Source organism: Bombus pyrosoma, linkage group LG16 (assembly GCF_014825855.1).
Source record: "Bombus pyrosoma isolate SC7728 linkage group LG16, ASM1482585v1, whole genome shotgun sequence".
In the NCBI taxonomy this organism is placed as follows: Eukaryota; Metazoa; Arthropoda; class Insecta; order Hymenoptera; family Apidae; genus Bombus; species Bombus pyrosoma.
This window is the reverse complement of record NC_057785.1, coordinates 7,637,488-7,655,477: the sequence shown is the minus strand read 5'-3', so window position 1 is coordinate 7,655,477 and position 17,990 is coordinate 7,637,488. Positions and strand designations below refer to the sequence as shown.

The following is a 17,990-nucleotide window of genomic DNA, read 5'->3' as shown; positions in this document are numbered from 1 at the left end:
ATATATTTGCGTGCCTGAATTCGAAATGAGATGAAATGTGATATTCGATAAATGATGTAAATGGAATAATTAAATACGCATAAACTGTCCTTTACACATTTTGCAAATTCGACGGAAACATTTCTCTATTCGATCTGGAACAATTTGCGCAGAAATTTTTGCCTCGATTTATCAATTTAAAGTCACATTCCGATCATTAATCACAGCCTACGCAGCCCTCCAATAATTCGAAATATTATTCTTCCAATGCTTTGGAACCACCGTTAGCTTCGATCCATCAAGTAATAAACAATTCCATCGAACGACAAACACCTTCTTCTTAAAACGTTTAAGAAATCCAAACCTGCCGCCAAAAGAGCGCCGAGACAAAAAACACAAATTCCTATTTCTCTGATTAACACGCACTGTGCCTCGAGAACAGCCTCAAGAACGTCTCTAAGAAACCACCCCTTCCAACGAGAAGGAAACATTCATCCTCGTCAAAAGAAGGAAGAATCGTTCGTTTCTCGAGAAGGCCGCCTTAAATAACAAAACACTTGGCTCACTTAACGGCGATGGGGTGGCTGTATCTACACTCCGACCTCCTCCTCCTCCTCCCCCCCCCGGCAACACACGTACAAAATACACAGCGTTAAAAAGACACACCTTGGCCCCGGCTACGGATAGAAACTGTCACGACTACACGGCCGTACACTTAAGACCGTGCCACACTAATGCATGTACACTTAAGTCGGCCGCATAGAACCCGACGGTAACTGCAGCTGCTTACAGGGGCTTCCGACAGTTTCCACCAACCCCCACTGTACGCCCCCATTCCACGTCATTATCATCCATTTGCTAATACAACAAGATAAATTGCCCTGCCTGGCTGCAACGTTACACCCTGGCCTCCGAGTTTTCTCCTCTACTACCCACCGTCTCTGTAACCACCCTCTTGAGCGTCTTTCGTGGAAACGCGAAGAAGGTGGTGGTTGGCTCGCCCTGGAAGCGTTCGTTCCGCCGGATTTCTTCCTTCCTCTATTTCTTTTCTTTCTTTCTTCCTTTTTATCTTTCTTTCAATTCGTTTTCTTTCTCTCGTTCCTTTGTTTCGTTTCAGCTTGAGGGAATTACGGTGTGAATGGCGAAACGCAAGGGTGAGATTGATTTTAGGTAGAGTGCAGAAAGTTTTAATCGCGATGTGGATTTTTTTTTAAGGTTTTCGTTGTTTTAGAGAAATATTTACTTTTGTTTATCTTTGATTTATCTATCGGAAATGTTCGTCTTGTTATTTTTGGGCAGGCGGAATTTTTATTCTAATTCTGCACGTGGTTTAATAAATATTCTTCTTCCTTTGTCTCTTATTGTTTTAGTATCTGGAAATGTTCGAAATGTATTAAGGGATTTATCAAGTTGCTTAACAAATTGTTTATCTTTAACTCATCGTTACAAACGTACTGGAATAGAAACAGTAGAAAATTATGCACAATACTCGAGTGCCCAGAACCCTGCAACAACCGCACAAAATAGCCGCGAAACTCCTTTGAAACGGTTGCAATCCACCCTCGAGTCTAGCTTCGTCTTGATTGCCATTTACATGCGGCTCGCTCCGCCATCCCCATAAATAGCGAATATCGAAGGACGACACGATCTTATCGTGCGCTCGTTGCCAACGTTAAAGGGTGTCCGATAATAGCGGGGCGGGGAAAAATGCCGGCAATCGTGGAAGTTGCGTGACCAGCCTGATAAAACATCGACCCGTTTCCAACCGTTTGCGTATCGTTTCTCTGGCCGATCCCTTCTGATTCTTCTTCTCTTCCATGTACTTCTGCTTTCTTCCTTCTCACAATGGCTACAAAATTTACATGTACAATATTACATTTATTATCATAGACTATGTTTATATACAGACCGCAAATAGAAATACTTTTGGGAAAACCAAGGATGCAAAAATGCAAATATAGTATGCAAAAATATATATGAAGTATCCAAAGTAGAGTACTTGTTATAATATTTACTATATTTTAGTATAAGATTATATTGAGTAGCGTGTAATGTGAATAAATATAGAATATTAAGAGTACACAGTTATAGCACTTGTTTACTATTTACTTACTACAATACCTATTATAACATAGCTGAAGCAAATTTTTATTTTGCGGCTAATACGACTCATGACGAACTTTTTATTCCAATTGGAATTTCCACCACCCCTGGAGCTAATGCGAAATGTTTCGCTGAATCACATATGCATATCCAGAATATCCACAATGTTTCCTTCGTAATGCTACGAAGAAAACGGTTGGTTTCAATAACACGGAGGTGCGTATCGCGCGCATTGTGAAAAGCTCGAACAAGCGATATTTGTAGAGAGCTGTTAATTAAACGCTACGTAGTTCAGATTGAATTGGCTTCCTTTCCTTTACTTTGCTTCTCCATCGCCCCCCCCCCCTTTCTTTTAAAAAGATTTCAAAGATTAAAATTGGATTCTACAATTTCGATATATTAAAAGTCTTTGTTAAAAAAATGACGATTCCAAGACTTTAACAAATTTGTCGATGCGATGAAATTCGTGAAATTTTCGAGCGAGAATTTTTCTTAGGTTTCCTAGGACGTTTGTAGAACGTCCAGTAATCGAGGAAAGTCGTGATTCTTGTTTTAATTGCATGTAGAAGAATGTTTTATGAGAAAAAGTTCGAGGGGCTCAAAGAGAGGGCTGTCTTTCTATAAAATCTTTCTCGCGAGCGCAACTTTCCATATGAATTATGCAGTTGCTGAATCTTTTTCTGATGGAAATGTGTGCATTAATAATGTTTCGAGTATTTTGATGAAACATTTGCGATGCACGTACATTTTCAAAGGAAATGTTGCTGAAATTCGTTGGTAAATCTGATGTTTAATACATGTTGAGAATATTTGGAGGAAATTCATGCGTGTCCCTTTTATTATTTACAATATTCGTTACAATTAATCGCGAAAAACAGAAAGTTCCCTATGTACTCGTGCACTTTTCCACATGGTTGAAATTTATCGAAATTTATCGGAAAATGTAATTCTTAATTCGTGCTGAGAACATTTCTAGAAGATTCACGCGAATTCGAATTCGAAATTAAACTTATCGTTTAGAAAACTAAAAATGAACGAATAAAAGACTTAAAAGGATTGTGATGTAAAGAAATCGTAGCGTGGAATCGGTAGAATCGGAACGTTAACGTTGTATCCGAGGATAGGAAACGATGCTAATAAGCGAATTTTCCTGGAAAAGCAGGTCGTGCGTGACAGCTCTTCAAAACGCACGCACAAATTGGACATGGCGTGACGAGGCCAAGCCCGCGGCTTCGCTTTTCAAAAGGAGCTGCATTTCTACAGGGGATGACGCGATGAAACTGCCAGCTTCTGTTCTTACGCGAATTGAACCACGCGTGACGCAAAAGTTTTGTCCGCGTTGCTATTTTTATATTTCTTTGAAAATGTTAATTATTTTACGGTGTTCCATGGCCGAAGAGAATTTTATCATACTTTTATCAATGTCTCGTCTCTTAGGAATTTTTCATTTTTACAAATTTCGAATAATCCACAACTTTCTATGGTCGTTCGTTATTTTGTGATTTTTTACAAATGTCCGATATTCTTTGCGATGTTTCCAGTTCTTTACACGTGTGTAAAAATTTTTTAATCTCCGATAATGTTAAGTACACATATTGGCTACTTTATCGTTTTATATGTCTTTATATTATTACTTATTTTAGTCCGTGCCTTTCGGCTTTGGACGATCTTTCGATTTACGTTTCTTACATTTATCGTATTGCACTCCTTAGCATATTCCTATCTTTAGTCGTTAAAACTAATGACTACAAACTATCGCAACTTATAACTACACATTATTGTCCTTTGGTCTTTTGCCTCCTTGCTGTGCTAACCTACCTTCTTGTCCTTCCTCCCCGTCTTCTTGTACTGCCCTTGCCCTTCTCTTCTCTGTTATTGCTTTTATTATATGTCTTTATGGATATGCTATAATTCATGGATATCCCATAATTTTTCACAAATATTCTCCAGTAGAAGCGACATTTGATAAAAAGAACTTTACCTCGAAGTATTATTCCTCGTTTCATGAGATGTACAATATTTAAGGTACAATGAAGAAGCGACTTGTACATGTATAATAGAAACATCGTACATCTAGAATATTATGTTTATAAATCGTGTGGGTATAGTAAACCAGCGACATAATTTTTCAATCGCGACATGGAGAATCGTTCTTTGGAAATTCTCCGCTCCCCCTGTTGTTCGTGTACGGCTTTTGTTGTTGCTCGTTTAAATAGACCGCGGGATATCTTGGCGAAATTGATCGACTGACGCGGCATTCACTCGCAGAATGAGCGTCCCGCTGATATAAACGCATTCCCGTGGATTAATTTCCGGCGTCTGACGATGCGTCGACTGTTACTACTCGCGGACGCTTGGTTCCACCAGCTCGCCGATTATTACAAGAAGAAAACAGCCGCCGTGCTCCTAAATAAACTTTACTATAGTTTAATATTTATAGTTTATAGATTGATCGTACTATAAATGAAAGAATGCACAGTCTTGTTTAAAAAATTCGCCGAAAATTTCAAACGTCGTCCTTTGCTTTATTTATAGAACTTAGTTTATAGAAGGTTTTAAGGCTGGATATAGCAAGGGGATGTTTATAAAGCATTTTGTTGAAATTTGGAAGAAGGAGAGTATTTCATTCTCGTAAGAAGAAATGTTAATAACGGTGCGAATTTAAAAACGATTTAACACGCGATCGTACATATCGATTTTCGAGTTGTCGCCATGAAAATATTATTTTATTCATTTATCTTTACAATTTGGCCGGGACCTACTATCACTTGTGTCCTGAATACAAGATTTCCCATGGTTAAGAATTAAAAATGGAAGACAGAAGAACACTTGGACCTGTTTTACGAGCATTGTTCTTCTTGCCCACGAACGATTATGATTTAATTATGTTCAAAAACAACTTTCCGATTCTTGCGGAAACGAAATTTGTGAAAAAATTGGAAAAAATTTAAAACAGTTTATTCGAAGCTTCTGAAAAATTCTAATCGAGTCGTTTCTTTTTTTGCTTTCAGGTGAGTGTCCCGGAATTCCAGTACGCTCGAGGGACGGGCGCGTCCCTTACGATGGTAAGCCATAAAGCACTGTACCCTGCGCCTTCGTGCGTCGTGCAAACCGCTTTGCTCGCGCCACGTGGCCTGTTTCCGCGCGCCAGTCCCACCTTAGTTTCTTATTCAACGAACATAGCACGCGAACCTACACACATCCTTATTAATTAACTTTCCGCGATACGTTTCTCTCGCTTCAGCAGTTTGACAACGTACAACGTTACGATCCGTTTCTGACGTGCAAGAGGAAGCGAGAGGGATACGTGTGTTGGACGTCGATAGTTTTGATGGATAGATAGACCGAAGAATCTCGGTAATAATTTCGAAAAAAGAATTATTTATTTCTTCAAAATTATAGCTTTCAGAAATTAAAGAGAGAGGGGGGGGGTTAGAAAGTGTTAAAGATTTTTGAGGACATCGAAAGGGATGTATTTTAGGGTTTGTTTGGAGAGTCGATAGAGAGAAATTTCTGTAATTAGAGCGCAGTAGTTTTCGAAATTCAGGACAGAAAACTTTTTCACCGTTGAAAAGATGAAATTAAATATTCCAGTTCACATACTTTTCTACGCATTCTAACAGGGAAAGAAATATAACGAGTAAGGTATTCCAAGTAAACAACTTTTATTGAACAAATATATAAAGTTAAGCGAGGTTGACAGTTTTAACAGTGAAAATCAGCTCTCGTCCACAAGTTTCATCCTCTTACGTTACTGCCGCTGTAAAATAAGACGTATCTCGAGAGAGATGTAGACGAATGTGTTTGTATATCGTCAGAATGGCCACCAAGGGGTGGAACGCATATAACCAGCGAAAAATCGTTTTGTGTCACTGGGGTGAAACGTGCCCTTATTGACGTTGGATCAATATATTAACCTCGTTTTATATTGATAATATGATAGCGTGACATGAGGTAACGTATGCTAATTTTTTGACTAAATATATGTTTTGCAATAAATATCTTGCAGTTTCTATATACATTTTCAGGCTGCTTTCAAATTTAACCAGTATGACCATGACAGCCGTGTTTCGTTACCGGACTGCGGATATTTATGTAAATTCATATTTTTACAAATATAATTAAAAGAGCTAGTTAGAAAATTGTTTCACTTGTTAAATATTATGACGGAAATTTTACTAGAATTTGAGTAAATGATTGATTCAGAGTTGCATAAGGAATTGTTTTATGTGTTGAATAATATAAAAGGTTACTTTTTATGGACGTCTATATTCTTGATATTTTGTATATTGTATTTTGCACCCCCAAGTTTTCCATAAATGCGTAAAAACCCGCGTTAGCGGTGCTAATGAAACTTAAGAATATTTTATATGACACACATACGAATTGTCCCATCTGACTTTGTCACCCGGAATATCTCCCTTGTTTTCGATGATATTAAAAAATACTTCGGGAATAAGTTGAATGTTTTCCCTAGAAGAACGCGTAGAAGACGTACGAAGGTTACCGATGTACTTTCTTTTTTTTTTTTTCATGGAATCGTATATTTATCTTGTCAGAACTACTAATCATGACGAGTTATGGGGCCCCCCTTGAAGCCATTCAACCCGTTCGTGAAACATTTTTTAATACTCTGAAAAACAAGCGGGATATTCCAGACGATAAAGTTAGGTACCCCACATAATACGTATGTATATACATAAGTGGCCAAATACTTTGGTCGGCAAGTATCTATTATCCAAAGTATCACATCGGTGTTATCTATTACCTAAATTCCCCAAGAGTGGAAATTTCAAAGACAGTCAATTTCTGCTGGAGCAGAAATTCCGTGAAAGTGGAGGATCTTCACACGTAACAGACACTTCTAGGGCAGATAATTCGCCGAGGAAAATTCCCCCACGGATAGAACAGTTTCACTTACTTAAACGCTGATTCCACGTCGTTTGTACGTCGCTGAAATAACGAGAGATTGTACGAGACACCAGCCGCGTTACACGTATACACAGTTTTGCCGCGTTTGGTGGTGGAAGTGACGGTCTTAAAGTGTCTGACGGAGGAGAAAAATGGAGGCACGCGACGCCCGAAAATCCGACCCTATTTCGCTTTCAATTTGTAGCTCCTCAAAGGGGTGTGTAAACAGTTTCCAGAAACAGTTTTCTCGTGGTCCTGCGTCGCGCGAAGTGTTTTCCTCGTGCGCTTCCACAAAGGAACCGCGAGACCGGACCATTCCCCGAATGCGAACGGCAAAGGGCCGTTCTTCTCGATCATTTTAATAGAACACACATCCCTCGTTATTTATTTGATACGCGTATGTGTGCAAGGGAACGTGCTTCTTTTTCGGAGGAAAATATTTGTTGATATTTCCGTTGAACAAAATTGTAATAATTGTAATTTGAAGCAACACCATTAAAAAGATCGTCAAACGTAATCACGAGAATACCACACAACACATGATTACCAACAACATAGTTCAATTCGCAGTTGATGTTTTTATAGAGAAAAAATGTCCTTGTTTTATTTCGTTTGAATAAAATTGTAATACTGCGTTAAACCAATGAAATTAAAAAAGCATCGGATAAAAAGAAACATAATTACGAAGAAGCCACGGTACACAATTATCAACTACACAGTTCCGCTCGCATTTGTTCTCTTCTTTTAGGAAAAATATTCCTTCGTTCTGTTTTATTCGAACAAAATCGTGATACCGGATTAAAGCAGTAACATTAAAAATTCATCATACATAAACAAACGTTGATTAATAATCAACGATGATGCCATACGACACAATTATCGACACAGTCGTCGAACAAAATTTATTGCGCAAACGTCTCCTCCACCCCTGTCAAACCCTCGATTCGAAGAAGACGATCTTCCTAGTATAGTATCGATCACTCGGCAGCTTTTTGCTCGTTAAAATTCTATTTCGCCCAGGGTAAATAGCAAATTATGCTTGGAAAGCCCAGCGTCATCCCCTCCACCGGCCTTCGTGCATGTTGTGCATACACATCGATTCCACCGAGCAACCCCTTCTCGTCTGGTCGCCTACCGCCGCAGCCACGTTGTTTTTTCTTCGTTCTTTTAATGGAACTGTTGCACAAGCCTCTCAGCCCTCGGCCGTGGCTTATCTTTATTTTCCGCATAAACGAGGACAGGCCTTATCAGCCGGCTAAAGCCAGCGGCTATCGTTAAAGTCAAACATGTTCCTGACATGCTCCACGCCGCTGCAAGTTGCCTATTACCACTTACACCTGGTGCCCTCTCTCCCTTTTTCCGCCTCATTATCGGCACACTTGGTGTCTCTTCATCGTGCTGTAACTTCGCCTTAACGTTTTTTCTTTTTTTCTCTTTTTCTCTTTTTCTCTTTTTACTCCTATTTCCGTTTCCTTTTTCGTTTTTAGGGTATAATTGTATCTTTCATTATGATATCGTGTACGCGGTAGCGGAAATGAGAGTCGGTTGAGTGTCGAGTGGGAGAAAATTGGACGTGGTTTCACATTTAAGGAAAACACGCGTTTCACTATTTTCTGTATAATCGTCGTAATAAATCTGACGGATCTCGTGAGAACATAGAATAATTGTTAATTTGAAAGAAGTTTCTCGCTGCTTCAACAGACGCTTTAAAGTTTCTACACAACTATTCCGATAAAAGAACACTGTCTTTTTATTTTCTTTTTGTCTTTGATGTCTACACGAATTACTTGCACAAATTTTGGAAATTTCAATTTTTCCTATTTCTACGCGGTCCGCGATCCGCGTCGCGGAAATTACCAGGGTTTTTCCATTTGAGGAGAAAAATTTGCAGGAGAAGATTCCGTGAGGCGAACGCTTTGATGTGTTTCAGTTTTGAAGAGAGTTGCGAAAGAAATGGGAGAGGGCGTACTTCGTGTTCTCGGGAAGACGGATCGCGAGAAAACGAGCGGAATCTCGCGTTTTGGAAGTCCGTTGGACGAAATGGACCGCGTTTTAGTTTCTTTTTCTTCCGATATTGTTCCTTCTTTTACTGCTTCTCTTGTTACGTCTCGCGCAGATCGATTTCGACGGCTTTAAAGAATCTTTTTATGCAAGGGAAAAAGTTTTCTAACGCTAATTACTTCGCAGTTGCGAACACTGACGAGGATTGGAATTGCTGGTTACAGAAACGATTTTATTAAAAATGTATTTGTTTGAAAATTATAGAAGAACGGCGTTTGTTCGTTCAGACCGAAATGAGAGATAATTTTTAAATCGATCTGCTAATTATTTATTAATTAATTAGAACGTGCTATCAGAAACATTCATGGTGAAATGGAATTTTATATTTTTATATTGTTTGCGCATTACATCGAAATGGAATGGAAGCGTTGATGTGACAGAAGACCAGATTTCCCGTTTCGATTCGTAATTTTCGAACATATTTGAAGAATACGTTTTAATTAATATGAAACTCGCGTGTGTGTTCGTACAATAAAATAGGATACAGGGGGATATTAATCTTTCATTTGGTTTATGGATCAGGAAACCCTGGGCGCAGGGGATTTTAATTAATTTTTCAACCATGAATTCATTGTTAAACGATGGACGTTCCTTTTTATTCTCGTACTGTTGAATAATATTGTTATAATGTCACGTATTGTAGAGATGAATAACAGCTTCCAAGGTATTATTATTAATTCGATCGCCTACGTATTTGTGATAATGGAAATTTTATATTAATTATCAATAATACACGAGTCTTTCAGGAAACAAGCTTCCGAACTGCGTCAACGTTACTTATGTTTTTAACGATTTCGCGATTTCATGTATTTAAGACTCGATCGAAATATGGAACGGAGTATAAGAGTCGATCGATGGTAGCACCAGGAATCTCTGTGTTCTCATCGACAGCTCGTAAAACGTGCGTGGTCCCGAGGAGAACACCGTAAAACAGTCAACTTGCTGTTTCACGCAAAGTCCACTCGCCATGGCCACACGCCGTCCCCATAAAATTCAACCATGGAATGTCGTTCGCCTCGAAACATGCATAAGTCATTCGTTGAACTTTCCTCTTATCCCTGGCGATCAGTTTTATTCATCGTAAAATTGTAAACCGTCCTGACCTCGAGTGATCTGCTCGTGAATTCTTCCTCCGTCCGCCGTTGCCGATAGCTTTTGGAGAAATTGTTTTATTGTTTTGGCATTAAGTAATTACTATCGGACTAAAAATTATCTTTTTAAAATAACAATTCAGCTTTTCTACTTTCAAAAGAATTTGTTAAATATTCGAAACATTTAGTACACTTGAACATTTTTATATAATATTACCTACGAGAACAAGTGATATTCGAAATAGTTAATAAACCCCTACTTTCATAAAAGACGGCAAAGATAAAAAGTTTGAGAAAGTCAAAAATAACCCTCACATGATAAGAATAGTAGAGTGACCTCAAAAATTAGCATTTCTAGAAATTCACCCCTTCGAACAATCCAAATTATCAAATACCTGAAACGGTTAATAAACATTGCTTACTGAAGTTCCATCAGATAGTAGAAAAACATAAGAATACAAGATATCGTGCAAGATTAAGAGAAGTTGAAAAACAAGCCTTAAATACGGTTCCAATTACTGCATCAAGAAACTTACCCCTTTGACGCGTCGTTTCACGAGCCGTTGATTAATTAATTACGCCCGCTTTCGGTCACGATATTCGTCAGGATGATTGATATTCCTGCACCCTGGAGAGGACACGAACTTACTACCCATGGACGTTCTTTTGCCAGCGGCGGAGAAGCCGTGAAAAATGTGGACGCCTCCCGAAACTGGCGAAGGAAAGGCGAGCAGGGTCTCGTTCAAAGTTCGAACTGGCGAAAGTGCAGGCTCATTTCCGTGTACTGTGTGAATAGCCACGATCACGTTCGACACCGTGTCAGCCGCATTTTTCATCGAACCGGAAGAGCGATGAATGGCGACAGAGTCGTTCGAAAAGAGGTCGTTTGTTCGCTCTACTATTTAGGGGAGTTGCAGACCATTTTTGGGAACATTGAATGTATTTCGTGTGAATTCGATATCTTTCCCAGCGTTCTTCTTTTTTTATTTTTCTGTTTCTTTTGAGAATTATTTATTCGAAGGTATTTATTGAAGGAGTTTTATACTTTATGTAAGCGTTGATTTACCGAAACCAAAATATATTTTTATATATCCAAACTTCAATTGCAACTTTATGAAACCATGTAAAATCACGCCAAGCACGATGAAAAGTGAGCGTAAAAAGATTCCTGTCTGACTGACACATATTAATGAAACTAGAATATTCTATGATCGAGTTTCATGATTTTAAGATATTGCAACTTCTAATCGAACCTCGTCAAACCACATAAAACCACGTCAAACGTAAAGAAAAGTACCATAAGGCTAGTTAAGAATAGTTAACGCAAACGATTCCGTATCGAGCGTGTCTCTCTATATTCCAATTTTTCAAGAAGCCAGCTAGTAATTGGCGGCCGTGACTTCACAGAAGAGGAAAATCGTTCCGGGATTCCCGGGATCGGAATCCCTCGGGCACGTTTCTTCTCGTAGCTGCGTCATTTCCTTCGCTCGTGGCAGGGCTGACTCGACGAATGGAATTTCCATGGCGAGGAATCTATTCTCGCGACGGGCTGACGTATTCGTAGCTCAGTGAAAGTAATCTATCATGTGACGGATAACGCGATATCCTGGCTCACGGGGATCCTTCACGCGGAAGCTGGATATCTCTCGGATCTATTGTAGATTCGTATACGTATCGCGTAATCGAGTTGAATATGTTTCAGATCAATTGGGATGTAAGGTTGGTGAAGGGGTTGGAAGGCAACGGCAGATGATTTTTTTTTTTTTTAGGGTAAAAGTTTCGACGGACGTAGATTTTTTCATTTAAGCATTGGTCGAATCTCCTTCGCTGTAATTGGCATTGCTTTTTGACATTTATGTGGTTTCTTTGCCAAAATAAAATATAGTCGGTGATTGATATACACTTTAACGATCAGCATCGTCGATTGCACTATTTTCTTTACACTTGACAAAAATGATACGATAAACTCAGCTTGACCTTATTTCTCTATAAGCGTTCTAACGTTTATGAACAAGTCCGTGAGCTTCAGTAAATCCATATCTCGGAGTGGCAACACCGTGCATCTGAATTCTAAACAAGAATTACCTTACGACGTTCTTTCTCACACGATAGAAGAACATTCTAACCCTGTAAAGAAAGGAAACCAGCGCAGCCGAATATCCAACCAGCTTATCCCTTTTCCAGTCGATTTACGCGCAAAGTTCGCGTTCGTGCAAGGAAGTGAATCGTTTATCAAGCTAGGAGGGCTAATAGATAACGCGCCAGTTACGTGTTCCAGGTTCGATCGAATCCACTTTATCGGGTACGATCGAGCAGCAGCTGCTGCTGGGGCTTGCAGCGCCAAAGTTCCGGCTGCATCGCGCCGGAAGTGCGTGCGCCTATATCCAATCGTTATCCTTATGTAATCCTTCGAAGAACTTTCCCATATGGATCCTTGGAAATGTTGAACGTTATGCCTGCTCGTTATTAGTATTCGAATTATAATAATAAGAAGTTAAGACTTGGTTTTCAGAACATGGTGTTTTATAGTGTTTTATACAGTACATTTTCTGAGATAGCTTTGATGGAATCTTGTCTTCTGATGACTTTTTCAAATTCTACACATTCCTACGTCGTATACGAAAGTTTCTGCGTCCAATTACTCGAAGAACTGCGGAAAAACTTATCACAACCCATCGGTTACACACCGAACAATCCCGGAGTCACCCTTAATGCCATCAAACACGTAGGAACCACGTTTCATTGAATCCTCCTCGAGCAGCGTGCACCGTCGAAACCAAGAGAGAATCTTTTCAAGTTTTTCGCCTGTGTCGATATCTCCTGGAATATCGTGGTTCTGCCGCGATCAGAAATGGGAAAGGGTCCAAAGGGACCGGTTGCTATTTCATCGAGCAGAGAGTTTGGCTTCTCGAGCTTCTGATGACTCGTGAAACTCCTCGAGACGACCATAAGCCGATATATTTATTGCTGAGATACTTCTAAGACTCGTCTCTCTCCTCGCCTCCTCTGCTGATAAGGGTTGGAGTCGATTTACTAAATAAGGCCGGAAGTGGATTGCCTGTGACATCGCCGTCAAACTTCCACCGCCTTTGAAGTAGGATTTCAAAGGACTTTTCCCCGATCGACTCTCTTTCTCACGCTGTCCCCTCCTCCCTCCTCGATGATAAGTGAGGAAGTTCGAACTGGGAAGGGACAGGAAATTGTAGGCTCTGCCGCGGTTTAATTAAAGAAATTGGTCTGTGATTAATGTGCTGCGATGGATTGTACCTTTCTGAGAAACGGAATGGGTGAGACTATTTCTCACGAACGGTCGACGATTAAGATCGTCGCAGATCCTAATTTTACAGTCGTTTTCAATGATATACCGATTCGCGAATATTATAATTGACCGTATCACAAAGGTAAAAATAATCGTAATCTGTGATTTTTCGTCAGAATTTTGTACGTTGTGAATTTGCAGCTGCGCGTTTTTCGGATTCAAATCGTCATTGATTCTTTATAAAACGCGTGGATTAAAGTTTGCCCCTTGCCCTCGATCACGTATCTTGTCAATTTCCATTCTGATTTCTTCGGTACGTGCTTTATATTTTAATCGTCGATGGTTATAATGTCAAATTCAATGGATACTCTAGCAATTAGTGGACACAGAATGCACACAATGTGAAAAAGTATGTAGTATATCTAAAACACAATACTGTCTGTGATACTTAGTAGATAAAACAGTTCTTTACCTAGGTTCTATCTCCGTAATTACATTCTCGAAGATAAGAATTTGCAGAAAAATCCGCGGTATAGCAATTGGAATTAACGATACTAAAGAAGCTTGGTGTAGATCGTTACTTTCTTATCCATTCATAAATTTTCTACTGGTACTGGTGCATCGTTGACGTATTATAAGTCGAGAAAAATGTTCACGTACTTAGGAGCGTACGATATCGTATCCTCGACGATTGTAACGCGATTACCGGAAACGGTGACGGAACTACCGCGAATGGAACCGGGTCGACGCGTGTTTTTCGCTGGGCACAATCGTATCGCTCGCGGTTTCCACCGCGTTACAAACGCTGCGCCATTCTCCACGGCCCTGTTGCACGGCCTGCTCCAAAAAGATAACCGCGGACACCTCGTTTCCGGTTTCTCGGTTGTATACGCGGCGGCGAGCGACACGCAAACGAGGCCAGGCCGCATTATTGCGCCCCGTTCCTCGGCGACTCGCGGGTTGGAGACGACAAAGGGGATGCTGCTGAAGAGAAACTGGCACGAGCAATCTTTTTCAGGCACTTCGTGGAACCCACTGTGTGCAGGATGCACGTGTTATTGAAATAAGCGTCGCTGAATGACGTTTCATCGTGTTGTAACTCTGTTAGATCGCGAATTCCGATATCCCACGGTGGATTAGAAAGAGTATTTTATCGCTTTACGTTGATTCGTACTTGAAGAGAGACTTTTTACCGATGTTTCTCTCGAGTTTTTGCAGCTGACGTTACATCTTGTATCTTGAGATTCACAGGGTGAATTTGAATTTCTGAAGATTTCTCTGAGCTAGGAGACTACAATATCGATTTCAGTTCGTCCGAATTCGAAGTTGGAAGATTCGGATGTTTTGTCAATTTTGTTAGTTCAGATTGGTTTGAATTTGGAGGACGCGGGGAAAGAGAATATTTTTAAGGAAGATTTATTCTGACGCGTTCCGTGATATTCAAACTCAAGATACGATACCGAATACTTACTACAGTACCGATACTTGTTTCTCCATTTGACGTAAAAAGAAAAGAGAACGAGTTTGTAGAAAATCATGGAAAAAAACATGGATGATTATAGTGGAAATTTGAGAGAAGGGATTAAAATGGAGGATCTCGGAAGCGATCGAGACCAAGCGGAACCGTCGATCAGCGTTAATCGGTAATCCGGCGTGGATTTTATCCAGCGAGTGCCCGTTGGCGATCGTTACATAATAAACGATGAATTTTCATAGCATGAATATGAAGCGCGGCTAATGAGCGCATTAATATTTGCTAGTCGGCGTGTTTTGCGCCGTCCTGTCGACGGCCCCTGCATAAATTCCCTCCGCGAGTTCGTTTCCACTCTCGTTCGCTCTCTTCGACGTTTAACTCGTCGTCGTTCGTCTTCTCTGAAACGAGAAATCATCTACGAAACGAGAAATCATCTCCGATTTATCTGCCATTTCTTCCACTTCTCTTCAACGGGCGCGTGTTAAACTTGTATTAAACCAATAAACGTATTTTACTCTCTTTCGCTTTTGTTTATTTTTACGTTGGACGGGGTAAAGGCAGGCAAAGCAAGGAATTCTGTCCGATCTATGAATATTTAGTTTGTTACATTTTTATTAGGGCGCTAATGCGGCGTTAAGAGAACCTTTTTTTTTGTTTTACTATCGAGCCAGAGTGTAAAAAAGGATAGTAAAAAATTTAACGTAACTTTCATGTTCTTTATTTATCTTGACGAAGATACGAATTTTTGCATAAATATGTGTACGGCCTTTCGTTACGCTTCATTCGCAGTCGAAAAAGCTATATATTATCGAGCGAGCTATACAGTAACATTATCAAATAATAATTCTTAAGCTCCAACAGTCACCATTATCCCGAAAGCATCCCCCAGCCTCTAAGAATCTTCCAGAAATCCTTTCAAGAATTCACCCCTCGAATCGTCCGAGAGATAGCCCTTCTTTAACAAAGCTTCCCTTAATCGAGCAGCCTAATTTTCAATGATACCCAAAGAACTCGTTCACGAGCGCGAGGAAAAAGTTTTCTGCCAGCGAGGAATCGTTGTTTCTTCGACCCTCTATTCGCATTAATCACCGACCGGCAGGAAACTGCTGGTCTTCTCTGTCTCTGCTCCTCTCCCTCTCTCGCTCGGCAGCTGATTCTCGTTTTGTTCTGGAACTGCAACCGCCGGTTTAATGGATTTCCAGCCTGAAAACTCGCTGGATTATGCCAGTTTGCCGCGATAATCGTTGATAGGGATCGCTGGAATTACCTTCCCTTCGTGATCACCTGTTTCTTGGCTACCTTCCTGGATTTTCCACGCTTTCGAAGCTCCGAAAGAGAAATTGCAAGGGGTCGGGTTCTTTTTTCAAGCTGGCGACAGCGACTCTCGTTCATCCATGTGGTTTCTGAGTGGCTCAGGAACGCTCAACAATTCAACGGCTGGCCTGAAACCAGAATCGAAACGGTATTTGTAATGACGATCGAAACAATCCATGGAACAACGAGATTCTTAGTCGAAGAACAGTTGGCCGCAGTCAGTTTCCGTTTTTGTTATTATCCTAGCTTATCCCATCCTGGTTTATCCCAGCCGGGCCTCGTGGCCGCAGATAAATTTTCGGATGACGGGAAGATGGATGAAGGACAGGGCCGAGGGTTGGCCAGGGCAATTTAAAGCTGCAAAAGACGGACTATTTAAATTTTTCTCACACCTCGCGGGTAATTGGCCGCTGCTCGGGTAATTGCTCTGCATCGATACTATCTTTCTGCAAGTGGTGCTGCTCTCTTTCAATAGGAAAGTGGAATTTTTCTCTTAAACGTTTACTGCATTCTTTATTTTTTGCACTTTCTTCTTCCCATCTCAATTTACTTGATTCTTGACCGAATTATTTTTCAATGTGAAATTCTTTCGATTCTTTCAATAATTTTCTATGTAAAAAGAGAGGAAAAGCTGTCAGAACGAGTGATTTCTCGTTTTTAGTTCAGCGTAACGTTCTTTTTCCGAATATATAAAAAGACTGCTTAATATGGAGGAACAAGTCCGTTATACGTAACGTGCGTCTAAAGCGTCATTAAAAAATGATTCAATTAACCCGGTAAACGTTGCCCGTCTATCGAAAAACGTTTAATTAAAAGAAGGAGGAAATTAGGCTACGCGAAAGTAGTTTACACTATGCGATGTATTTTTCACTTTACGTCCATTCGAGAATATTGGATCTCCTCCAACTTTACATGAACATATCATAAACCTGTTTATACGGCATACCGATAACAGCATGCCTTATCAACGTACACGTAAATCTCGTCGCGTGGTTCATCCTTTCCCATGTTATATCACGTAATTTTCCAGAATAGGGATCAAAGTATTCTTCTTTCTTAAAAAAGATTTACTCGTCGATCTTTCGAAGCATGATTTATTTCGGTTAGGTCAGAGAGTCTACGTTTCGGAATGTTGTTCAATTTCGAGGAAAATCGATGGATCATACAACGAAACGACACCATAGTCGGAAGTTAATTAATGCGACGTGATCCGCCGCGTTACAAGTTAATTAGTTTTATCTGAAATTAATCCACGTTTTATTACTATAGATCTCCGCCGCGTGAATTTTGATCGACGCACCGTTCATTTAATTAAATTTTCGTATTTCCGTTACATTTTCGTTTTCGACCTATTTATCCTTTTATTCTTTCAACTATTTCTGCAACATTATGTATTAATTTTTTTCCCTAAAAAGTCATTGTAATATTTTATTGTTAATGTAATTAATTGTACTTCCCTCCATTTAAATTTTAGAATTAACGAGAAATAACAGAATGAAGTTTTGTGGTGTGTTCCTCAAAAGCGAATCTTTTTTAACCACGAATGAGATAACGCTACTATAGAAACCATGGCAATTTAATCAAAAACGTGAAACAACCGTTAGAAAACTATCGATTCTATCTTTTGCAAACCACGATCGACATAATTACGGCACTAACGAGCCAAATATCCAAAGAAAATAATCGGAGATTTATCTCGTCCAACGAGAAATCCCATTACACCCCCGTACGTGGGCTGATACTTTAAGTAAATAAATAAAAGATCGCCAGGAGAACTGTCAGAAGGGGCGAAGGCCGG

The 17,990-nt window shown here is 39.9% G+C and overlaps 1 protein-coding gene across 11 annotated transcripts in view; it reads left to right on the top strand.

Moving 5' to 3' along the window:
* The window catches only part of LOC122576604 (polypyrimidine tract-binding protein 2), a 417,022-nt gene that overhangs the window by 250,810 nt on the left and 148,222 nt on the right, over positions 1-17,990 (top strand). For 5 of the 11 annotated variants that reach the window (XM_043747168.1, XM_043747176.1, XM_043747169.1 and 2 more), the window contains one exon: positions 5,094-5,147. The exons of the other annotated variants lie outside the window; for them this stretch is intronic. In XM_043747168.1, coding sequence (XP_043603103.1) covers positions 5,094-5,147 — 54 coding nt within the window. The remainder of the gene's footprint in view (positions 1-5,093; positions 5,148-17,990) is intronic. 11 annotated transcript variants of the gene reach the window in all.